The 26478-nt window shown below is 34.6% G+C and overlaps 2 protein-coding genes across 5 annotated transcripts in view; one reads left to right on the top strand and one right to left on the bottom strand.

Annotated features, from left to right (window-relative positions):
• Positions 1-15841, top strand: part of fank1 (fibronectin type III and ankyrin repeat domains 1) — a 16182-nt gene extending 341 nt beyond the window's left edge. Inside the window, exons 1-11 of one of the 3 annotated variants that reach the window (XR_015504588.1) lie at positions 1-3; positions 167-338; positions 2850-2974; positions 4317-4398; positions 5716-5790; positions 5866-5931; positions 8278-9060; positions 9600-11332; positions 13493-13570; positions 15647-15691; positions 15776-15841. The exon at positions 1-3 is cut by the window's left edge and continues 119 nt beyond it. Coding sequence is in view for 2 of the 3 variants with exons in the window: in XM_087276947.1 (XP_087133073.1) it covers positions 1-3; positions 167-338; positions 2850-2974; positions 4317-4398; positions 5716-5790; positions 5866-5931; positions 8278-8443; positions 11192-11332; positions 13493-13570; positions 15647-15691; positions 15776-15823 (1001 nt within the window). In the remaining variant the exon portion in view is untranslated. Of the gene's footprint in view, positions 4-166; positions 976-1039; positions 2975-4316; positions 4399-5715; positions 5791-5865; positions 5932-8277; positions 9061-9599; positions 11333-13492; positions 13571-15646; positions 15692-15775 lie in introns of all 3 variants that reach the window. The other 2 variants (XM_087276947.1, XM_087276948.1) reach the window with 2 other exon arrangements.
• The window catches only part of adam12a (ADAM metallopeptidase domain 12a), a 245472-nt gene continuing 234835 nt past the window's right edge, over positions 15842-26478 (bottom strand). The window contains exons 22-24 of one of the 2 annotated variants that reach the window (XR_015504576.1): positions 23806-23948; positions 22879-23078; positions 15842-17839 (exon numbers count right to left, since the gene is read on the bottom strand). Coding sequence is in view for 1 of the 2 variants with exons in the window: in XM_087276907.1 (XP_087133033.1) it covers positions 23009-23078; positions 23806-23948 (213 nt within the window). In the remaining variant the exon portion in view is untranslated. Of the gene's footprint in view, positions 17840-22391; positions 23079-23805; positions 23949-26478 lie in introns of those variants that run through there. The other variant, XM_087276907.1, reaches the window with a different exon arrangement.

Genomic DNA, 26478 nt, shown 5'->3' with positions numbered 1-26478 from the left:
CAGGTAAAGTGACCATGTTTACTATTTTATTTGTAGGTTTTAGTTTAAAATAAGTATTTAGATGAACAAGATAGGTATTCTGTTCGTTTAATGCCATCTAGCGGTAGTTACTGGCGCTAACGCTCCGGTTTCTCCGACTGTTTATTCTTTATTTTTTCGTCTCCAGAAAAGCGGCACCGGTCGGAGGCTCTGGCCGTCGGGCAAGTCAGTCACCATAGCATTGAGCTGGTCTGGAGCCGAGAAAAAGGCTCAAAATGGACAGACCCACCGCAAAACTGGACCTGCTTCATCCTGGAGCAGATGAACAACACAAAACACAGCTTTAAACAGATACACAAGTGAATTCTGCACTCAGTTTGTGACATAACAGAGCTTGTGACACTACGGACATCTTTTTTTAGAGATTGTAAATTTAATGGCGCATCCCTTACAAGAATTAACCATGTTTTTTGATAGCACAATTGTAGTAATCAGGTTTTTTACCATAACATTTGTATACCAACAGTTTTATTAAAAATTACCATGTCAAAACTTTGATTGATGTTATAATAAAACCAGTTAATTTGGGGTTAAAGTTACATCTCATAGGCTACCATGGTAACCACAAACAAACAATGGTTTTTTAAATTTTAATAAAGTATCATCCAAAAACATGGTTAATTTTCTCAAGGGATCTGCTATAGCAAATCACGTAAGCAAGTGCTTGCATTTACTTAAAAATAAAAGTAATTTTGTGAATGTTAAGGGATAGTCCCCCTTCTGGAAAAAAACTGCTTAAACCAGCCTAGGCTGGTTGGCTGGTTTTAGCTGGTTGACCTGATTTTAGAGGGGTTTTGGCCATTTCCAGGCTGGTTTCCAGCCTTTTCCAGCCTTGTCTTAGTTGGTCAGGCTGGGAGATGACCAGCTAAAACCAGCTTGACCAGCCTAGTCAGGCTGGAAGCCCAGCCTAAACCAGCTATGTCCAGCTGAAACCATGCTGGTCAAGCTGGTTTTAGCAGGATTTAGCTGGTCATTTTCCAGCCTGACCAGCTAAGACCAGGCTGGAAATGGCCAAAACCCCTCTAAAACCAGGCTGGTCAACCAGCCAACCAGCCTAGGCTGGTTTAAGCTGGATTTTTCAGCAGGGTCACCCAAAAAATATATATTTTCTCATCATCTGAAGAATGTTTGGGGAGAAATAGCAGCCATTGACATCCATAGTAGGAACACGAAAAAAAACCTTGGAACTATATAGCTTCACTGTATATTCCTTTGTGTTCAACAGAATAAAGAAACTGCCATCCATTTAATCACAAAAATCTATGGGGAGCGTTTATGCTGGGATGTTGTGGCTTTAGTCCCAAACAAAACACACAAATTCATGTAAATTTCTTGGACGTAGGCTACCACATCAAAAAAGTAATGTAACTTGTAACTTCCCAGGGTTTAAATAATTCTGGCACAGATGTGGCATAAAGCTAGCACAGCAGGCCTCCATTCGGTACTGGCATACAGCATGTGGGCCAAACATGACTCGGATTTGGCAGAGGTGGCACCGTCTTTAAGGTGGCACACTTGACTTGGCCCAAATGTTAAATGTAGTATTTGACCCAGATGATAAAAATTGATATGTGGGTCATGTAAGTTTGGCTTAGCTTGACCCACATTTAAATAGTTTTAAAAAATTAAATAAAAAAACATTTTAAAAATTCTACCAATAGTGTCCTTTGAGGAAAAAGCATGCCCATAGCACAATTAAAGCACAATGCTTCATGGGTAATCAATTTTATTGCAGTCGTGACACAACAGTATATCTGGCCCAGTTATGGGTTATTGACTTGGCTGAGACTTGGCAAAGATGTGGTTCATCTTTGGCCCTTGTCTGGAAGCCAGACATGTACCGTAGTTCACTGTGGCGAGTGGGCCACGCAAAAACTGATTGTGTGGGACATCTGGGCCAGAGAAATTTTGCTATGTAATGTGAGTAATAGGGTGCTAATAGAACTTTTAATTTGCCAGTAACCTGAGTTAAGCGCTTCCTGCGAATTGTATGCCAATGCAAAAAACGGCACGTTTAAGGTCTGTTTTCGTTAAAAATCAGCGATCACCACTAGCTGAGTGATATCCGATATAAAGTAGGTCTCAGATTGTTTAAGAAGCACTGCATTAAATTACATTTACACCCGCCATGTCTTAATAATTTGAGCATTTATTTTACCCCAGTATATTCAATGGGGCTTCTGCGCTAGCCTGCCGATTCTGACGGGCGAGTGCGAGTAAACGGCTTTTTGTCTAGTTTTAAGCTTGAGCAACTAAATGAATGCCAAAGTTTATTTAACTGAATGTATTTTAATTACATTACAACATCGATACTGTAAAAGGAACTGTATAAAATGGAAAAAAGTTCACAATAACAGGTCACTCACTGGAAGTTTATCAGTATGGGAAAAACACTAGCTCGGCATATACCCCATTACTTTTGTTATAAAGTAATCCAAACAGTAACTTGATTACTTCAAAAGCAGTATAGACTAATTTAATCACACCAAGAGTAACTCAACACTGCATGACTTGCCCAGCTAATTATTAACAGCTCTTAAGCAGTGTTGGGGAAAAAGTTATATATTTATACAAGTTATTTTTACTTTTTAATGAAAGTAATGTGAATGTGTGTGGTTTCTTATTTTTGCATAAATAAAGATTAAAATTGTAATATAATGCTTTTTATTCTTTAGTTTTTTTTTTTTTTTTACCACAACACTGCTCTTAGTTACCTTATTTTACAATGTGGTACTTGTTCAGTCTTGGTTAGTTGTAATCATTTTTACTGTATTTTATGGTATTTAATACTGTGTTTCTGGCTTGTTTAGGGGCTACAACACACGCTTCACGGTGGATAACCTAGAACCAAAAACCACCTACACTTTCAGACTGAAGGTCACGTGGCCATCTGGTCAGCAGCAGTATTACCCATCAGTCACTGCTTCTACAGAAAGTAAGGACACAAAACATGGCAAACCACTGACAAATCTTCATGTTTATGTTATTTGATGATATTTCATGAGAATCTAATTATCTGTACTGCACATTTTTTATGAGTCCACACGTTCTTTCTTTTGAAGGTTATTGTGTAAACTACAATTTTTGTTCTTGACTTAAAAAAGTTGAGGTGTTATTAAGATTAAATTATTTTTAAAAGGTAAAAATTAATTGAATGCATGCAAAATCAGTATTATAATCTTAGTAAATATTAGTATAACCTTAGTATAGTAAAAAATTTAAATATATATATTATTTTGCAGTATGTAAAAAATGATCTTGACTTAAATAATAATAATATATTATATAAATAATATATACATACATACATATATATATATATATATATATATATATATATATATATATATATATATATATATATATATGTATATATATATATATATATATATATATATATATATATATATATATATATATATATAAAATAAAAAATATAAGAAATAATATTTAGAAAGAAATAAGTCTCTACAATAACAAAAAATGTACTGGCAGTTTATTACAAGGTTTTTGTAGCATAATATACAACACCAACCTAATGTCACTTCAAACTATTAATAAAAGTCACCTTTTCCGAACTTTTACTGTAATTTGTGGTAATATTTTAGTGTTGCTTCATGTTGTCTTGGAAATTAAATTGAAATTGACTAAACCTTCTTTTGGGGAGGTTTCCCACATAGCAAAAATTTCTCTGGCCCAGATCTGTCCCACACAATCAGCTTTTGCTTGGCCCACATGCCGCAGTGAATTATAGTACATGACTGGACCAAGTCTGGCTTCTAGACAGGGACCAAACATGGACCATATCTTTGCCAAGTCTCAGCCACGTCAATAACCCATAACTGGGCCTGAAAATATACTGTTGTGAAATGACTGCAATAAAATTAATAAACCCATGAAGCATTGTGCTTTAGGCGTGCTATGTGCATGCTTTTTTCTCAAAGGACCCGATTGAAATAATTTTTTTGTTTACCTAAAAATTATTTAAATGTATTTTAAATGTGGGTCAAGATAAGCCAAACATACCAATTATTAACATCTGGGCCAAATACTACATTTAACATTTGGGCCAAGTCAAGTGTGCCGCCTTAAAGATGGTGCCACCTCTGCCAAATCCGGGTCATGTTTGGCCCACATGCTGTATGTCTGTGCCAAATGAATGCCTGCTGTGCCAACTTTATGCCACATCTGTGCCAGAATTTGTTGCTACCTGGGTTTCCATTTGCAGACTCCCTCTGCTGTAAAATAAAAGTCATGTCCGACTCTGTTTTCCTCAGAGCCGCCTCTGAATGGGAAGAATCTTCACAGCGCCGTCCTCAAGACTGATGAAGTGGAGCTCTGCCGAGTGCTGCAGTCTGGGTGAGTTTATTAACACTCAAATCAACATCTAAACCAACTTCACTCAAGAGAGCTTAGGTTTATCATTCATAAATCTTGCATTCATCAGATGCCTGAATCATGAAGAACTTCTAAATGAACACAGGGATTGAACCACAGCACATGAGACGCTCAGATGTTGTAAATACTATAGTGTTTTTGAACCATACTACAGTAAAGTACATTCATTAATCTGTTGTGGTAATTATATAGTTGCTATTGTAACCCAACAACTACAATAATGTAAACAAATGATGCAATACTGTAGTTTTATACAACTGTACTGTATATTATACTACAGTACAGCACAGTTTATTGTTGTAAAGAAAATAAAGTATACCACAATATTTATCACAGTTTATCACAGGGTGTTCATGGGGTCTTGAAAGTATTTAAAGTTACAGAAGTTTAAGGCCCTTAAAGAGTATTAAAGAAAGTGATAAGTGCTATTTTACATGGAATTCATATAAATATAAAATTATATGCCAAGATTTGAATCTAATTAAATCTGTTTAGCTGTGCCTTTACTGAATGAGCACTGTGCTGCGTCTGACAGATCATACTATTATGTTTTTCTCTTCTTCTTCATTCTTTTATATCACATTTTACCTGTTTTGATGTTTTTGAATCAGTTTTATTTTTTTGCTTTTATTTATTTATTTATTTATTTATTTTTACTTGTTTCTTTTATTCTTGTTTATGTAAAGCACTTTGAATTGCCACTGTGTATGAAATGTGCTATATAAATAAACTTGCCTTGCCTAATCAGAAAATATTGGGATACTGTGTAGAATAGTACTGTGTACTGTATATATAGTATTTACAACACTTGAGTCACTTCAGATAGTTCAGCCTGTGATAAAGCAGATTATTTTTTGTCACGTACTAGTATTTTTTATAAAAATCGTTTTTGATTTCTGATTCTAAATTTGAAAACATTTAGAAATCAATATCGGTATTGGCCAATTATTCTTACAATAAGAATTAAGTAAATATACAACCTAAAATGTTCCCTATGTTACCGGTTCAAATCGAAACAGTGGCGATGAGGTCTTAAAATGTATGGAAAGAGTTTTAAAAAGGTCTTAAAAGGTATTGAATTTAACACTATGATTCCTGTCTGTCTCAATTTACTATAGTACTATATTACACTATAGTAGACTACAGTATGCTGGAGCAATCATTCATCAAGTGTTGTAAATACTATAATATATACAGTATACAGTACAGGTTCAAAAGCATTATAGTATTTAATATAAATTACTATAGTTTTTTTTTTTTTTTCATGTGGGTTGGTAGAACGGTCACAGTAGACGTTCCTGACCGGCTGGACTACACTCCTCTCATGATGGCAGCCATAAAGGGCTTTACTAGGTAATAAAGGCTTATTCAGATATTTCTGTGCATCTGCATGTCTGTCTGTCTATTCAAGTGTGTTTTGTGTCGTAGTGGAGTTCAGATTTTGGTGCATCATGGTGCCGATGTGAGCAGAAAAAACAGCAGTGGCAAAGACAGGTGAGCCTTCCTTCCTGCCTTTCTGCCTTCCTTCCTTCCTTCCTGCCTTCCTTCCTGCCTTCCTTCCTTCCTTCCTTCCTTCCTGCCTTCCTTCCTTCCTTCGTTCCTTCCTGCCTTCCTTCCTTCCTGCCTTCCTTCCTTCCTTCCTTCCTGCCTTCCTTCCTTCCTGCCTTCCTTCCTTCCTTCCTTCCTGCCTGCCTTCCTTCCTTCCTGCTTTCCTTCCTTCCTTCCTGCCTTCCTTCGTTCCTTCCTTCCTTCCTTCCTTCCTGCCTTCCGCTCATTTGGGGATCTCTCATATTATGAAAAATGACTAAATGTTTCAGTGAAAAATCTAAATTAGCAACATGTCAGACTATTTTGCAGAGCTGTTCTCAAATCTGTGACCGTCTTACATTACCAGGTAATGAAAAAGTAAATAAAATAATAATAATGATAAATAGTTTATGGGTGGCACGGTGGCTCAGCCTCAGTGGTTAGCACTGTCGCCTCACAGCAAGAAGGTCGCTGGTCCTAGTCCTGGCTGTGCCCGTAGGCATTTCTGTGTAGAGTTTGCATGTTCTCCCCGTGTTGACGCGTGTTTCCTCTTGGTGCTCTGGTTTCCCCCACAGTCCAAACACATGCACTATAGGGGAATTGGATAAACTAAATTGTCTGTAGTGTGTGTATATGAGTGTGCGTGTGTGTGTGTGTGAATGTAAGAGTATATGGGTGTTTCCCAATACTGGGTTGCACCTGGAAGGGCATTCGCTGCGTAGAACATATGCTGGAATAGTTGGCTGTTCATTCTGCTGTGGCGACCTCTGAAATAGAGAGTAAACCGAAGGAAAATTAATGAATAGTTAGTGATAGCTGAAATATTGTCAGGTTTTTATTCTAGGACTGCAAGTAAAATTCACTTGTCTGGTGATGCTATTGTTTTTTTTTTTGTAGCCGTAATTGTGAAACCACTAAATAATTGTCAAGTTAAATTTTGTTTCTGCCACTCTATTTGATTCCTTTGTTATAAAGTACAATATTACTATAATTTCGATGTGAGAAACTGCTGAAAAGCTGTGTGAATTGTGAAAAAGTCCATTTAAAACAAAAATTTAAAAAAACCTTTTGGTGAAAAATAAATCCATGCAAGTTAATCCACTGAAAAAAATATGTAGTTTGTTTTGGTAAACTTGAGTATTTGCTTCCTCGATTTGAGAGGTGGACCTTTTCTCTTGATGTCAGTTTGACGCTTCAGCCACAATATTCTGAACCACACTCCTCAAAAAGAAAGCCCCACCCCCAGGCCCGGATTGGCTAATCGGGAGGACCGGGAGAATTCCCGGTGGGCCGGTCCGTTTTTTGGCCGCGAGGGCCGGTGTCCGTAGCTCCAGAATCTTTTGCTCTCAGCAGTCACACTTTTTAAATTTATTTATTTACTTGACCACAGCCTTTTTATTCATTATTTTACCGCAACTCTTCTCTTTTCATTTATTTTAATGATTATAAAACTCAGTTGTGTCTCTGTTTTGAACACAGCTATTGTGGTCCAGCGGTTAGCTTGTTAGGTTAAAACGCTGTGGACCCGGGTTCGGTCCTCATTAAAGTAACTTATTGTTTTCGTTTTTATTGTTAAGACATATAATACTGTTAGGGTTGTTGAACATTTTAAGTTCTAAAGCAGCTGTTTTTTCAAAAAAAGACGTGATAGTGTCATTAGAAACTGATTTGGAAATGACCTTATTTTAATATAGTCAGTCGTGAACTGAGGTGGGCCGGTCTGAGGCTTGAAACTCCAGGGCTGAAAAGGTGTCCCACTCCGGCCCTGCCCACCCCTACTAAATATTCTGTTTCAGTTGGAAGTACATCAACACACTGAAAATAATGCTACATCCCATACTATATTTCCTAAAAATTATTTGGAAATAAAACTAGTATATCCAAAAAGTGTAGTATGTTGAAAGAGTTTGCCAAAGGTTCCTGGATGCTTGACTATTTCCAGAAGAAATTAGAGGTGTAGAGCCATCCATACTCTAACCCCTAATATTACTTTGTGTGTTGGACGTGAATTTGATTAAAACTACAAACTTGGGTAAAAAGTGTAAACAAACTACAAATATGGTGGTTGTGAGAAACCAAACGTCAAGTTTAATATTAAAAGTTAAAAATATTTAAATAACGTTTGCAGTGTTATATGTCAAAAAAGTACATACTTTCAGGATGTAGTGTATGTGCGAATTGTGACAGAGCAAAGGTCTTTCCTGTTAACACTGACTTTATATCTGAAATGGTTTTATGAAACGGACTCTAGGTAAATTGTCAAATCAGAATTGTTACATCTGACATTTTTTTTTCTCTAAACTGTTGAATCAGCCTGATGTTGGCGTGTTTTCATGGGCACCTGGATGTGGTGAAGCTGCTGTGTGGGTGCGGCGCGTCCTGGAGAGCTCGAGACCGGACGGGCTGCTGTTCTCTGCATTGGGCCACAGCTGGAGGACAGCTGGACATCCTGCAGTACCTCATACAGTATGGATGTGAGGTCAGAAGGTCATCAGTAGGCTAAACATATGTGGCTTGGCCAAGAAAAACAATGCTAGTCATCAAACACACTGATTAGACAGACGTCAAGTGTGTAGTCATTCATTACTGTGCATTTTTATGTATTTTGTGCTAATCTATTACAGTTTTTACTCGCAGTCCAAATTTAGCCTTGTTTTAGCAAAGTCATCTATGTTTGGATGTCTATTAAACAAACAAAACTGCTTGGTGGTATATTCAGGATACCCAAGTGACAACAAAGACAAAAAAAAACACACATTTTAACTGTTATTGTTAATTTAGTTAATTCACAGGGGCAGTTCACACAAAAACAAACATTTCCTCAAGTGGTCAAACTCAAGTAGTCGTAAACTTTTATCTAGTGGTGGGGTGTTATCGGCATTAACGTAAAAAATTAACAAAAAAATAAATAAATCGGCGTTAATCTATTCTCAAAGTTGGGTTTGGAGCTGGGTCTACTCTACGCAAGCTATGATGACTTTCGCCTTGATATTTTAACGCGGATGTATACCAGGCCGGTGAACCGTCTGACAAAAAAGTGCCCTTCTGAATCAAACCAGCAGGATGCCCTTCTGAATCTTTAGCCCCTTTCACACAGTGATACCGGTAAATATCCGGAAAATTTCCGGAACGACTTTACCGGTATATTCAAAAAAGCGCTGTTCACACAGGCGAGAACGTTACGGAAATTTTCCGGAAAAGAGCATTCACACATCCATTCCAAAATACCGGTAAATTCTGACATCATTCACCACAAATGAGCTTTAAACGGCTGCGCTTGTATTTGCAAACATTTGACTAAATTAAAAACTCTGTGGATGATCAATATTGTGAACAACTTTCGCAGGATCACTTTCGCATGTCGAGATGTTCATAATATGTGTGTGTGCAGGTGCTCACAGGCACACGCAAAGCTTGAAGGTAAACAAACAAAGGCTTATCATAAGCATCTCATCGATTATTATTTACACAGTTGGCATTAAGAAGAACATATAAACGTGATCTGACTAACTTCTAGCAGCTAAATGTGTCTGGAAAAATATTCAAAGGTTTTTATTCTCGTAAACCGCGCGGACGTAAATGCGTCTGACTGTTGTGATTGGCTAAAGCAGACGTCTCACGTCAGCACGTTCTAGACGTGCACGCGCTTATTACGCGCTTACATCTGTAATCTAGTTATTTGCCTTAATAGACAATTATATAATTAAGGTGTTTACGTGAAGAGCTTTCATGTAAGAGTTTCCTGTAGTTTTTGGTGACTTTAACAGCAGTTCGGCAGTTTCACTTTCATTCATGTCCCCGTGGCAAACTGAGGTATTATGCTGTGTTCACTCAGATGTGAAACAAGCAGATAAATCGCGATATTCGCTCGTAAATAGCCGCGTGAATATTTGAGTTTGCTTGCTTCATTCACGTGTCAAATCTGCTTCGTTCGCGCATCAAATTCACTTCAGAACAGCTTCTGTTTGCGTCATGTGCAGGGCTTCTGTCTGCCCGGTGACTGTAGCTTCGTTGCGAAATGGCTAACACAGATTTTTTTGAGCAAATAACAGTGTTTATGTGCTTTATGTAGACTGAAAAACAGGGTCGATACGTTTAGGGCCGTGTCTGAGTCCACTAGATGCTTTCATAGGTGCACCAGCCCTGTGAGCTCATAAACTTTCAGAAGCCATCCCTGGATGATGGAGGCTTTCAGCGGTGCTTCTGACTGAGCCAAGCCCAGTTTGATGAACTGTTGTCGGTGTCGGCTGGAGGATTTCCCCCGGGACACCAACAACAGGCGCTAAGTCACAATAACACCCCCAAAAGAGCAAGCTCCTGATTGGTTAACACTGCGCGAATGTCCGCTTAAGATTTTTGAACTTAAGCGATTCGCTTCAAATGCGCAAAACGCTCAAATCCTGCCGCGCCATTCGCGAGGATGTTTTTTTGAGCGTGAGAGTGTTGTGGAATTTAATAGCGCACGCCGAATGGAAAGAAAAAAACTTTCGCATTTTGCAATGTGTGTGTGTGGTTCTTTACTGTGTGTGGATCTTGTCCGAAAATATGGCGAAAAGTCCTACATGACGGTAATAGTTTCATTGTATTGTTTACTTTAATAATGCCACTAATATCTGCATACTCCACATGTCCTAATGCCATATCTGTTTAGTTCAGTTCTGACTTTAGTCGGATTAAGGTGATCAAAAATCGCTGTTTGGAGCTTATGTTTAACAGAATAAACAGTAAACACAAGCACATCTTATTGAACATCCTTTTCATCACCAATTATCAAAGTAGAATAGTTTCTCAAGCAGTTTGTGGTGCATTTTGGAAACAGGAGATGAGCCCTTGGTCTTATGCGCCACCTGGCTTGAGAAAGCCGTTCTCAAAGACTTGCTTTTAGTCATTATTTGGGTAGCACACATATTCTGAATGCCTTCGGCATAGTTCAAATGAGCATTTAAATCTAGATTAATTAAGATTAAAGTGAGATTAATCTAGATTTCAACAAAAAATCTCTGCCCACCTACACTATTATCATTTTTCTGTTGAACACAAAACAAGATGTTCTGAAGAATGTTTGGAAGAAATCAGCCATTGACATTCATAGTGAAAAAAATATACTATGGAGATCAATTGCTGATTTTTTCCCCAGTTTATTTCAAGGTGTCCCAAAAATGAATTTTCCTACAAAAAATGTTAGAGAAAGAGGAACATGTTATTACCTGATGCTCTCCTGTTTCAGGTCAATGTGCAGGACAACATCGCGTGGACGCCGCTCATGATCGTGTCGGTCATTACTGGAGATCCGGCTGTGGCTTCACTGTTGATCAGCGCTGGAGCCGATGTCAATGTGCAGGACAGAGACGGGAAAACACCACTGATGGTCAGAACTCAAACATTGCTCACTTCATCTGTGTGTGTTTAGCTGGTGCTGCTTCTCACACTTTTTTTGATCAAGTGACGTGCATATTTAAGATTATACCCTGTTTACAAAATGTAAAGTAAGTCCCTGATGTTCCTTGAGTGTGAATGTGAAGTTTCAGCACAAAACCCACAAATAATGTTTTATTTGGTCAAAATCGTGTCGTTTTGGTGACTGTTGCTTTAAATTCAAATGAGACTGTGCTCTTTTCAGAAGAGGGCGGAGCTACAAATGCCTATGAGTCAGCATAGTGGCAGATTCAGAAGCCTTATGCCGAGTTCAGACTGCATGATTTTCAAACTAGTCGTGTCACAGATGTTTTCACACTGCATGACTATCTGGGCTAGCGTATCGTCGCTGCTTTGTTTACACTGCAAGATGGTTCGGCGACAGGGACATTCACATTGCATGACTTTACTATAGGGAGAATCGCCGACAACTTCGTCCAAACTACGTCTCACAGCCAAAAACATGTAGTATGTCTTTTGTTATTAACTACATAATGAGAAAGAAGACTGTAATGGGGTGGAACATGTACATGTTTGCTCACCTGGGTTTAAAGGGAATTAGCCATTTCTCCTCAACGTTGATAATAAGCTAATTTCTTTCTGTATGAAACGTCAAACAGACACGGGTGCTCCTGAGTCCTGTCAAACCTCCACTAGTTTTTCCTCCATTTCGTGGGTCCAAATAAACCGAAAAAGAGCGCTTCTAACTTCTTCGCCAGCCTCCCGCTGGCCTGCAGCAGGTATACACACACGCACACACAAGTGAATGCTGCTCTCTCATTGGCTGTAGGCGATCGCTGACGTTATTTTCAGTCAAAACTCAATTTACACTGCATGATTTAAATCGCTGACAGCTCCAGATATTTAGCATGCCAAATATCTCAGAGGCATCAGCGACTCATTGGCGATTCTCTCAGATCGCGTCTTTGAAAGTTCATACTGTGTGATTGTCACTCACGTGCACGAGCAGCGTGCTTCAGGCTGTGATTTCAGGCATTTGTCGGCGATTTCTCAAAACCTGTCGACGAGCCAAAATCGGGGCTAAAATCACGTAGTCTGAACTAGGCATTAGAAGGCAGTCTATGGAGACTGCCGTGTTCATTTGAGCATCCTAAAAATCCACATTTATAATCTTATCAGTCGCTGACATTATCTTCAGCAGGATAAAACTTTGATGGCAGACGGCTGCTTCTTACTCGAGTGATGGTTACTAGTGGGCAGGGCTTCCCCCCTCTAATAACAACTACAAATAGATAATGTCATTCAAAGTGTTTCTGCAGACTGTTTTTATAATGATTATAAAAAATATAATTAATACATTTTACCCTTTAGAGGCTGGATATATTCCCACTGTGTTTAACCCCTTATAAAAAAGATTTTAAATAATAGGTCACCTTTAACATAAAGCTTAAAATAAAATGTCCCGTCTTTCGGATGAGATGTTAAACCGAGGTCCTGACTCTCTGTGGTTGTTAAAAATCCTAGGTTGTCTTTCGAAAAAGAGTAGGGGTTTACACCGGCATCAAATTTACCCACTGGCCTCAGTCCATCATGGCCCAATATCATAGTTGGCTTCATCATTCTGTCTCCTCTACACCAATCAGCTGGTGTGTGGTGTGCGATCTGGCGCAAAATGGCTGCAGGTGGATTCCGCACACTGGTGGTGGATAAGGAGATTCTTCCCAATGTGTAAAGCGCTTTGAGTGCCCAGAAAAGAGCTATATAAATGTAAGGAGTTAGGTAGTTAGTTAAAAATCATAACAGCACATAAAATAGAACATAATAGTATACATACATTCTTTTTCTTATGATCTTGAGCACTTAAACTTTACTACTTGCTGTGATGTAAAAACAAACAAACAAACAAAAAAAAAAGCTGATTGATAAAGATGTACATCACTTAGATGTAACAAAAAAAATCTTAATTAAGTTTCTTATTTTTGTGCACTTTTATCCTTATAATTTGTTGGATATTTTCATTGTCTTAAGGATGTGTAATTTTCAAAATTGCATTTTGGTAGTTTACACATGCACAGTCATCATGTCTGTTTGAAATCAAGCAAAGGATTTTATGTATTCAAGTAAATGACTGTGTGTATGAATTGTCTTGCAGGTTGCTGTGCTGAATAACTATGAGCATCTGGTTCAGATCCTGCTGAAGAAAGGAGCTGATCCAAACATTCAGAATAAGGTCAGAACTTCCTAAAATCAGACATTTTCAAAAAAAATAAATAAATATGGCATTAAAAAAACGTATCTGCTTTGAAACGATTTAAAACAAAAAAGAAAAAAAAGAGTTTTCATCATAAAAAACTTTAAAATAATTATATTATAAAAATAAAAATAAAAAATTATTATAAAAAACAAAAATTATATATTTATATTGAAGTCTAAATTATTATTATTTTTTTCTCAAATAATTCTCAAATGATGTTTAATAGTCCAAGGAACTTTTTACAGTATTTCCAATAATATATGTTTTTTCATAGTTTGGCTGGGATTAAAAACTATTTTACGGTCTATATTATTAGGCTATTAATAGTTTTAATAACTCATTTCTAATAACTGATTTCTTTTATCATGATGACAGCACATAATATTTGACTAGATATTTTTCAAAGTACTAATATTCAGCTTAAAATGACATTTAAAGGCTTTACTTAGGTTAATTATATTAATTAGGCAAGTCATTGTATAACAGTGGTTTGTTCTGTAGACAAATATTGCTTAAGGGGACTAATAATACTGACCTTAAAATTATTATTATTATTATTTTTTATTTAAACTGCTTTTATTTTAGCAGAAATAAAACAAATAAGACTTTCTCCAGAAGAACAAAATATATAGGAAATAGTGTGAAAAATTCCTTGCTCTGTTCAACATAATTTGGGAAACATTTGAAGAAGCAAAAAAATGTATAAAAATAATTCTTACTTCAACTGTGTATACAGTTTAAACCAGAAGTTTACATACACTCTAAAAAAGGAACAACCATTTTTTTTTTTTTAAGATGATGGTAAATCATACAAAACGTTTACTATTATAGGTCTGTAAGGATTAACTAAATCATTTATATTTGCTAAATGCCAGAATAACGAGAGAATAATGAGAATTATAAAAGTTTACACACATTTCCTTGGTATTTTTTAGCTTTGCTTTTAAACTGTATAACTTTGGTCAAATGTTTTGGGGATCCTTCCACAAGCTTCTTACACTCGTTTAAAGGAATTTTGGCCCATTCCTCCTGACAGAATTGGTGTAACTGAGTCAGATTTGTAGGCTGTCTTGCTCACACAAGCTTTTTCAACTCTGCCCACAAATTTTCTATATGATTAAGTTCAGGGCTTTGTGATGGCCACTCCAAAACATTCACTCTGTTGTCCTTAAAGCACATTTGAACTAATTTGGCAGTATGCTTAGGGTCATGGTCTGTTTGGAAGACCCATTTGTGGTCAAGTTTTAATTTCCTGGCTGATGTCTTGAGATGTTGCTTCAGTATTTCTTCATAATGTTCTTTCTTCATGATGCCATCTATGCTGTGAAGTGGACCAGACCCTCCTGCAGCAAAACAGCCCCACAACATGATGCTGCCGCCCCCATACTTCACAGTTGGGATGGTGTTATTAGGCTTGTAAGCTTTCCCCTTTGTCCTCAAAATGTAACACTGCTCATTATGGCCAAACAGTTCAATCTTAGCTCCATCAGACCACAGGACACGTCTCCAAAAATTAGTCTTTTTCCCAGTGACTTTTAGCAAATTGTAATCTGGCTTTGTTGTTGATTCTGGCTTGTTGATTTCTCCATGTTGTCACACAAGGAAGCAGTGTGTTTGAGGTTTTCCTTAAATACTATTTTACAGTTTTGCCTCCAATTAACTCAAAAGTTGTCAATTAGCCAATCAGAAACTTCCAAAACCTTGACACCATCATCTGAGCTTTTTCAGAGGCAGAATAATCTTATTGTGTGTAAACTTGACTTTCAAGAAATGTTATAACAATTTCTCAAAAATCTCTCTCTTAATATTCTGCTATTAAGCAGAACAGAAACAAATCTGATAATCCTAACTTACCTAAAAGAGAAAAAGGTTAGTCACATTAACATCTGACTATTTTTTTAAATGGTTATGCACCTTTTTATACAGTCTATGTAAACTTCAGGTTTCAACTGTATAAACTTTTTTTTTTTTGGGAAATCAATAACATTTTCCTCTGGTTATAAAACTGTATCCTGTATTCATTAATCTGACCAGTCTATTTCTCTGCTTCAGTGTGGAGTTAGCGCTCTGGAGATGGCCAAAGCATTCGACAGGCAGGTAAATCCACACGTTTCATTAATCAACTTAGCCATCACCACTTTAAACTGTTGAAATATGACCTACATTGATTTTTTCTTTCAGAATATCATCAGTTTATTGGAGGACGAGGAGTCCGAGAGGCCAAAATAAAGAAAGAAATAACAGAAAGGTTTTATAAACGACTTTATTAGCGCCGGCCTTTATGCAGACCGTTCAACATACGGTATCTGATTTCACATTTCATGATTAATCAAAGACTCATCATTATAAAAAAAGCAAGTTTACACACCGTGACACTACAGAAAACGAACATTACATGAGCAGATTTACTGAATGCAGATACAACATGTGAATAAATGATAACTGTGGTTAAAACAAGCAAAGGCAGTGACATAGAGATGTACCGTCATAATCATCTGTAATGCAGTGTGTGGTTTAACACTGTAGAAAAGGCAACAAGACACTTCAGACGCCGCCGTGTTCGCTAATACAGTAAATAAAGATGATTTTACAATGTAAACACTGAGATATAACGGCACTCATAGGGTGTCCAGTATATACAGGCCTGAATGACCCACGGTTCAGATCAGAAATGGCTCAGTGGCGGTCAATGGGTCACACTTCACAATAAGGTTTCATTAGTTAATGTCAATACATTCACTAACATGAACTAGTTATAAATACAATACTTGTGCAGCATTTATTAATCATAGCTTGCATTATTAAAATCAATATTCATATCCATTAGTTGATTCACTTTGAGTTAACATGAACTAACAATAAACAAATTTGATGAATAAATACTTTAATTAATGTATTGTTGATTGTTTGTTTCTTAGTAAATACATTAACTAACATTACCTATTACAATCTTATTGTAAAGTGTCACCGTAAAATGAATTGATATCAGTGCCAAACAACAACCTTTTACTTCACCCGCCATTGGAGGTGAAATTTAGCGACCATATAATCAGAAACACGTCCAATGATTTAGCATTAAAATACACTACTGTTTATAACTTTGAGGTCAGGACATTTTTTAGATTTTTACTTTCATTAAACAAAGGTGCATTTAAAAAAATAAAAATGAAATGAAATTTAAATATTTAGATGATTTAAGTCCTCAGAAATAGCCAAATATTGACATATCCTGAATTAAAAAATGAGAACGAAAACATTTTAATGTTAAAAAAGATTTATTTAATTAAAAATGTTGCTTAAATGATTCATCAAAGAGTTGGTTTTGTAATTTCCTACATCAATTTGAAAATTTTCCACCATAAATATATCAGAAATTAATTTTTGATTACAAATATGGTTTAATTTAATTTGGACAACTTTAAAAGCAATTTTCTCAATATTTAGATGTTTTTAAGCCCTCAGATTATGCTCAATATGCTTCATTTAAAAACGAGAATGAAAACATTTTAATGTTAAAGATTTTATTTAATTGAAAATGTTGTTTAAATAATTTATTTAAAGAGTTGATTTTGTAAATTTTCCACCATAATTATATCAAAACTTTTTTTTCATTGTAATATGAATTGTTAAGAATTTACTTTGAAATTTATGAAACAATTTTATTGACATATTTAGATGTTTTTGAAGCCCCAGATTCCAAATTTTCTAATAGTTGTGTATGAGCCAAATATTGACATATCCTGCAATATATTGTTTTTTATTTAATTGAAAATGTCTTTACCTTTCAGAACTTTGAATTCATCAAAGAGCTGGTTTTGTAATTTTCTACATAATTTTTGTAAATTTCCCACCATAAAATATATCGAAACTTAATTTTTGATTTTAATATGCATTGCTAAGAATTTAGTTTCAAAAACCTTAAAAGCAATTTTCTGAATATTTAGATGTTTTTGAACCCTCAGATTCCAGATTTTCTAATATTAATAGTGCATTTAAAAGACGAGAATGAAAACATTTTTTCAATTGAAAATTTAGTTTAAATGTTTAAATGATTCATTGGAGAGTTGGTTTAGTAATTTCCTACATTATATTGTAAATGTTCCACCATAAATATATAATAAATCAATTTTTAATAAGAACAACATTTGGACAACTTTAAAAGCGATTTTCTGAATATTTAGATGTTTTAAACTCTTACATTCCAGATTTTCTAATAGTGGTATGACAGCCAAATATCATCATATCCTGCAATAAAAAAAGAAAAGAAAATGAAAACATTTAATGTTTTAAAATAATTAATTTAATTGATTTTGGTTAAATGTTGATTTTTAGAACTTTAATACTTTTATTCGAAAATATGCATTTAAAAAATGAAAATGAAAACATTTATAGGTCACAAAAGATTTTATCCAATTGAAAATGTTTAAATGATTTAATCAAAGAGTTGATTTTGTAAATTTCTCGCCATAATTATATCAAAACTTTTTGTTTTTGTTTTTGATTGGTATATGGAACAATATACCATAAAAAACTTTATGGAACAATGCTATCTGAATATTTAGATGTTTTTGAAGCCCCAGATTCCAGATTTACTAATAATTGTGGATGAGCCAAATAATGACATATTCTGCATTTTTTTTTTATCTAATTGAAAATGCTGTTTTTTAGACCTTTGGATTCATTAAGGAGTTGGTGTTTGTAATTTTCCACATCATTTTTGTCAACTTCCCACCATAAATATATCAAAACCTAACTTTTGATTTGTAATGCGGATTGCTAAGAATTTAGTTTCGACAACCTTAAAAACAATTTTGTGAATATGTAGATGTTTTTGAACCCTCAGATTCTAGATTTTCCAATAGTGGCATACCAGTCAAATATCGACAACCTGCATTTAAAAAAATTAAAATAAAAACATTTTAACGTTAAAATTTAAAATTTTAAAATTTAAAATAACGTAAAAATTTGATTTAATTAAAAATGTTGTTTAAATGATTCATAAAAGAGTTGGTTTTGTAATTTCCGACATCAACTAGAAAATTTTCCACCATTAATATATAAAAAATTAACTTTTGATTAGTAAAATGCAAGAATTTAGTTTGGTCGCTTTAAAAGTGATTTCCTGAATATTTAGATGTTTTATTAAATGTATTACTATTTAGTTGAAAAGGTTGCTTTTAGTTGGATTTAAATTTGAAATTTTCTACATCATTTTTGTAAAATTTCAACCATTAACATATCAAAACGTGAACATTTTGACAAAGAATATGATTTGTATATGAAATATGATTTAATTTGGACAACTTTAAAATACATTTTCAGAATATTTTAATGTTTTTGAATTCTCAGATTATAGATTTTCTAATTGTGGTATATCAGCCAAATATTGACATGTCCTGCATTAAAAAAAAAAGAAAAAAAAAAACATTTTAAGGTTCAAAAATTATTTTATTTAATTGAACTTTAAAAGCAATTTTATCTGAATATTTAGATATTTTTGAACCAGATTCCAGATTTTTTAATAGTTGTATATCAGCCAAATATTGACAAATCCTAACAAACTACACATCAATGGAAAGCTTATTTTATTCAGCGTTTTTTTTTTTTAAATACACCCTTATTACTGGTTTTGTAACCTAATGCCGCACATTAGAATCATTTCTGAAGGATCATGTGACAATGAAGACTGAGGAATGATGCTTAAAATTCAGATTTGCGTCAAGTATTAAATTACATTTTATAATATATTCACAGAAAATATTTACTTGGAAAAGGAAAAAAAATATTACAATATTTACTGCATGTCCAATCAAATAAAATAAGCCTTTGAAATTCATTTAAAATTCCTACCGACCTTTAAAGTTGTAATAGTAGTGTATATGTTTTGAGTCTTCGCTCTATTATGTCTTTGTTTACAATCTTTTCCATCACTATGCATGAAACTCCAACGTAACAATTCAACTGAACCATTTACTGTGCTGTAGTTCCCACAAAACCAAACTAACTTGACCACTTGCTCCACAACATTTCTAAAATGTTTTTCCCCCACATCCTATTCTCTTAGTGCAGTGTTTTGTGCCCCTGACCAATCTCCCATGATCCTCTGCCAGCGAGTTTGTGGAAAACCAAAGAGATTGAGGGAATATTTGGGATTCATGTGTCTGTTTTCATTAAGCACAGTTCAGTTATAACTCTGCATCTGGCTACATTATTATAAGTGGAAATTAAAGAAAATCCTTAAGAGCATGAATGTAGCTTGTTTTCATTTTTGGCCACGATAACTCTGTTTCAGAGGATGTGTGTGGAAATATGGCTGGATGAAGATGAAATCAGGGTTTCTGGCTCTTGCTGGTGAGCACATGTCTCAGTAAATGTCTGAGAAAACATTCTTCAGATATATTACTGCATCTGTGTCCGTCTGTCTTTACGATCAGCTTTCAAATCAACAAAAGGTTGAAACTTGAAGCGTGTAATGCGCTACACAATTTATCATGCAAAAAAAGAAAAACGAAAAGAAAAGATAGATGAGTGTATACTCAATTGAAGAGAATTTGAAATATATTTTTTAACGTTTAGGATTTTAACATGAACCTCCAGATCATATTTCACAAAAAAACAAATAAAATAAATAAAAGTAATGTAGAAATTGTGTTTTTTCTTACTACAGTGAAACCGGTTTGAAGGATTATTTTGATCACTAAATTGCGGGTAATATTAAAGGTGATTTTTAAAAATGTATTTAGCATAACAGATTGTATATTTTAAGCATAACTAACATATATATATATATATTAGACTTTGGCATATTTATATATTTTGTCTATTATTCTTATGGCTTGTATTATATATTTAAAAGTAAATTATATACTGTAAATTATAACTTAAAAATATAAATTTTGGGGTGGAAAATGTTTTACATTTATGAGAATATGAGCGGAGGAAATCCCTAAAATTTTATAAAATTTAATTGATAAAATAAAATAATTAATAAAATAAAATAAAAATAAAATAATAATATATATGATAATAATAATAATAATAATAATGTGTATATATATATATATATATATATATACACACACACAATAAAATAAAATAATATAAAAAATAAATAAAAATATAAAATTGATAAAATAAAACAAAATAAAATGAGTTATAAAATAAAATAAAAGTAACTAAAATAAAATAGGTGTGAATGATGAACTGAAGCATTTTTGTTTCGTGAGATTTACCCTTAAAAACACTGGCTTCCTGTTAAATCACGGATTGATTTTATTATTATTATTATTATTATTACATTTTTATGCACATTTTAAAAATAATATATATATATTTTTAATTACACTAATTAGATATGAGTGGAGGATATCCCTAAAATAAAACAAAATAAAATAAAATAAAATAATATAGTAGTGAATGATGACCTGAACCATTTTGGTTTGTGAAATTGACCCTCAAATTTAAAATCCCTTTTGTATGACAGCAATCCAAATTCCACTGGGAATGTCAAAATAGATTGGCTATTAAAATCACATTAAATTGTTAAAAAGCCCTTTTTATACATCGAATGACAGCACAGACACAGATCTGATAGCAACACTGCAAAAAATGCTTTTCTCACTTAGATTTTTTTTGTCTCGTTTCTTCTCCAAATACATAAAAACTCTTAAATTAAGAAGCATGTTCTAGACAAGTAAACAATATTGTACTGATTTCAGAAATAATAAGCGAAAATTAAGAATTTTTCTTTAAACCAAGCTAAATACACTCAACGGCCACTTTATTAGGTACACCTTACTAGTACTGGGTTAAACCCCCTTTTGCCTTTAGAACTGCCTTAATCCTTCATGGCAGAGATTCAACAAGATACTGGAAATATTTTTCAGATATTTTGCTCCATATTGACATGACAGCATCACACAGTTGCTGCAGATTTGTAGGCTGCACATTCATGATGCCAATCTCCTGTTCCACCACATACCTAAGGTGCTCTATTGGATTGGAGCCATTGGAGCCATTTGAGAACAGTGAACTCATTGTCATGTTCAAGAAACCAGTCTGAGATGCTTTAAGACAAGCTGGAAGTAGCCATCAGAAGATGGGTACACTTTGGTCATAAAGGGATGGACATGGTCAGCAACAATACTCAGGTAGGCTGTGGTGTTGACACGACGCTCAGTTGGCACTAATGGACCCAAAGTGTGCTAAGAAAATATCCCCCGCACCATTACACCACCACCACCAGCCTGAACCATTGATACAAGGCAGGATGGATACATGCTTTCATGTTGTTGATGCCAAATTCAGACTCGATCATCCAAATGTGGCAGAGAAATAGAGACTAATCAGAGCAGGCAACGTTTCTCCAATCTTCTATTGTTCAGTTTTGGTGACCCTGTGTGAATTGTAGCCTCAGTTTCCTGTTCTTAGCTGACAGGAGCGGCACCCGGTGTGGCACCCGAAGCGGCACCCGGTGTGGGGGGGGTAAAATTCTAGAAGTTTTCTGGGAGACAGAACAAAACGGGAGATGTGTCTAAAATACAGGAGACTCCCGGAAAAAAACGTGAGTGTTGGCAGGTATGCTGTAAACTCTAGAAATGGTTGTGTGTGAAAATCCCAGTAGATCAACAGTTTCTGAAATACTCAGACCAGCCTGTCTGGCACCAACAACCATGCCAGGTTCAAAGTCACTTAAATCCCCTTTCTTCCCCATTCTGATGCTCAGTTTGAACTGCAGCGGATCATCTTGACCATGTCTGCATGCCTAAATGCATCGAGTTGCTGCAGTGTGATTGGCTGATTAGAAATTTGCGTTAGCAAGTGCCTGGACAGTTGTACCTAATAAAGTGGCCGGTGAGTGTAATCTGCCAATGGAGAAAGCAAAATGTCAAAATGAAAAACAAGACTGTTCTGCTTACAACATTGGCAGATTATTTTGCTTGTTTCAAAGGAAAACTCACACAATTTGAGCATATTAAGACAAGACAATAGTTTTTACTTGTCAAGAAAATGCTTCTTGATTTAAGCTTTTTTAGGTATTTGGACTAGAAACAAGACCAAAACTCTAGGTAAAGCACTTCCAAATGTGCTTTCCAGTCCAGTTTAGCGTCCACACAAACTGTTTGACGTTCACAGATAAACAGGTTTTTTTTTTCTCCTCAAAACAACAACAGAAGGACAGTCAGATAATCGTGGCGAAGCACCGATTGAGAACGTGTCAGCCACAGTGCACTGTGCTCAAATAAATACGCCCGAAAGCGAGATAAATAACGCGTGACCTGTACCTGAGCTGGACTCGTAGCACCGCTTGGAGGAGAGCAGCGCGGGTCAGACGTCGCCCTCCGCAGGATCAACAGCTTCTTTATAGTGCAAAAAGCCAGTTTCTCCAGGACTAAAACGCTTTCGCTTTGACTCTCAGCTGCTGAACTTCAGTCCGCCGGAGAGATGAGGCTTCGGGAGCGTCGCTGGATGTCTAGGAGGAGGCCTGGAGAAACACATACAGCTGAAGTCATACAGTGAATTTTTTTATTCATTTGGGAAATATTGAAAAAGATGTTTAACAGATTCAGGAATTTTTCACAGTATTTCCAATAATATTTTTTTTTCTTCTGGAAAAAGTCGTACTTGTTTTATTTAGGCTAGAATAAAAGCCGTTTTTAATTTTTTAAACCCATTTTAAGGTCAATATTATTAGCCCCCTCAAGCAATATTTGTTTTTGATAGTCTACAGAACAAACCACTGTTACAATGACTTGCCTTATTACCATAACTTCACTAATTAACCTAGTTTAGCCTTTAAATGTCACTTTAAGCTGTATACTAGTATCTTAAAAAATATCTAGTCAAATATTAGGTACTGTCATCATGGCAAAGATAAAATTGTTAAGTTATTAGAAATGAGTTACTAAAACTGTTGTTTAGAAAAGTCTTCTTTTCATTAAACAGAAATTGGGGAAAATATACAGAGGGTCTAATAATTCAGACCTCAACTGTATATCATGAAAAAACAGGTAAACATTCAAAAAAGATATATCACCTTTACAATTTAACCTTGGTGGATGTGTTCAAAACAAAAGGAAGCTGTGAAGAATTGTTTATTTTTTGCAACAACGAAGCTGACCTTGTGGGGACATTTGTATTTGTGTGTGTGTGTGTGTGTGTGTGTGTGTGTGTGTGTGTGTGTGTGTGTGTGTGTGTGTGTGTGCGCGCACCTGCAGGGCTGTGGTGGAGCAGGTCGTGGAACGGCTGGTTTGGGGACGGGTGCAGGGAGTCTGATGTTGGACGGGTTTCTCATCAATCGACCCAGAGGATCCGCAGGAAGAGGTTTCTGAGGAGGACTGGGCTTCTCAAACGCCTGCACGGATGAAAACATTCATTCTTTCATTCATTCATTCAGAAAACACTTCGACACATAAGATCATTCATATTGTAATCTAGTTTTTCAAAACAATAATGAGACCAAATGGAAAGTCCGAAGTCAAACATTTCATATTTCTACTCCTGAGGACTTTTTAGCAACCTAAAAGCAGTCGTGTGTTTTTAGAGAAAGTGATGAGCGCTATTTATCCAGCAGAGGGCAGCAGCGGCTAAGTGATTATTTACGTCTGTCATTTACTCTACCTTTACCTTATTCAAACTTATGAGTTCTCACTTCTGTTAAACACAAAAGAAGATATTTTGAAAAATGTTGGAAACCTGTAACAATTGACTTCCATAATTGTTTTTCTTTCTATGAAAGTCAAGGGGTTTTCATCATTCTTCGAAATGTATTCTTTTTTGTTCAACTGTATTAAGAAACTCATAAAGGTTTGGAAACTGCTTGAGTAATTAGTGAGTACATTAACATTTTTGGTTGAACAACTCCTTTCTTCAAAATATCTTCTTTAGTGTTCAACAGAATAAAGACACTCAAAGATTTGCATTATTTGCGTGTCAACACTGATATCCAGAGGTTATGTGACCCACTCATCTGTCCCTGATCTAATGATAATGTACTGCTCATCATCATCTTCATCATCATCATTTCAGCTTACATTTAAAGGGATAGTTCACACAAAAATTGTAATTCTGTCATTATTTTCTCGCCCTTTACTTGTTTCAAAAAGAGTTCTCTCTTGTGTTAAACACAAAAGAAGATATTTTAAAAATGTTGGAAACCTGTAACCATTTACTTCCATGGTATTTGTTTTTTTCCTACTATAAAAGTCAGTGGGTTTTTCGTCTTTGAAATATCTTTTTTGTGTTCAACAGAATAAATAATCCCAAAGATTTGGAACCACTTGAGAGTGAGTAAATTATTATTATTTTGTTGAACTACCCTTTTAACATGAAGTATTTGCATGTCAACATTGATATCCAGAGGTCATGTGACCCACTCATCTGTCCCTGATCTAATGACAATGTACTGCTCATCTCATTTCAGCTTGACAGGCAGCTTACATTTAAAGGAATAGTTCACCCAAGAATAAAAATTCTGTCATTATTTACTCGCCCTTTACTTATTTCAAACCTACTGTATGAGTTCTCGCTTGTGTTAAACACAAAAGAAGATATTTTAAAAATGTTGGAAACCTGTAACCATTGACTTCCTTAGTTTTTCCTGCTATGAAAGTTAAGGAGTTTTCAGCTTTCTTCAAAATATCTTCTTTTTTGTGTTAAGACACTCTTAAATGTTTGGAAACTGCTTGAGAGAGAGAGAGTAAAGAGTAAGTAAATATATATATATATATATATATATATATATATATATATATATATATATATATATATATATATATATATATATATATTTTTTTTTTTTATTTTTTTTTTTATTGAACTACCCCTTTATAGACATCAATTAGCCTATAAATAATTAATTTCGTTTGTTAAGCGCAAATATTTGTTTCAAAACTATTTCTAAATTCAGTTCTAATTTCCAGCAAACGAATAAATTAACAATAATAGCAAAATGGGCTCAAAAACCTGAGTTATATCCTAAAACACATGCTATGCCCCATATTGTCTAAAACCTGACAGGTGGGCAAATCTAAGCTTGTTTTTAATAAAACAAATATAAATATGGATATAATAAATAATACTGCTAATAATGATAACATGATAATGATAACATATTAATGTCATCATGGAAAAGATAAAATAAATCAGTTATTAGAAATGAGTTATTAAAACTATGATTAGAAATGTGTTGGAAAAAAATCTCTCCGTTAAACAGAAATAAAAAAAATAAACAGGAGGGCAAATAATTCTGACTTCAACTATATATATATATATATATATATATATATATATATATATATATATATATATATATATATATATATATATATATATATATATATATATATATATATATATATATATATTTTTTTTTTTTTACATATACTCAATTTTGTATATAAAGCACATTACATTGAAAGTAAAAACTATATATTTAATCTTTCTTCTGAATCACAGGTCAGATTTACCCTAGGATTTTCTTTTCTTTTACCAATTTAGTATTTCCTAATATTTGGAAGTAACTCTCTTTTTAGTATTTGCAATTTTTTGTGTGTGTGTTTTTTATATAGCTAATGAATTTCACCTCAATCACTAGAGCACACACGTCAGATTCATCCTAATTAGTTTTTTCTTTGACCAATTCATGAATGTGTGAATCCAATTAAACACACGTCAATACTCACAGTGGAAAGCCCTGAAATGAACATCCAAAATTGGATTAGAAGTTAAATATTGCTCATTTCCAAATGTCACAAAAGTCGATGACTAAACTACAGCCGGCAGCAATGCATTCTGTCAGTGAGTTTGTCAATCCGACTATTTTAAGCCACGTCAAACCCGTTCTGATGGGCTCAGTCAGCCTTTATAGTTTGGCCAGATGCTTC

This window comes from Danio rerio, chromosome 12, assembly GCF_052040795.2.
Source record: "Danio rerio strain M-AB ecotype USA chromosome 12, GRCz13ab, whole genome shotgun sequence".
Taxonomy (NCBI): domain Eukaryota; kingdom Metazoa; phylum Chordata; class Actinopteri; order Cypriniformes; family Danionidae; genus Danio; species Danio rerio.
Note: the sequence above shows the minus strand (reverse complement) of the source record. Positions and strands in the feature narration are given on the sequence as shown.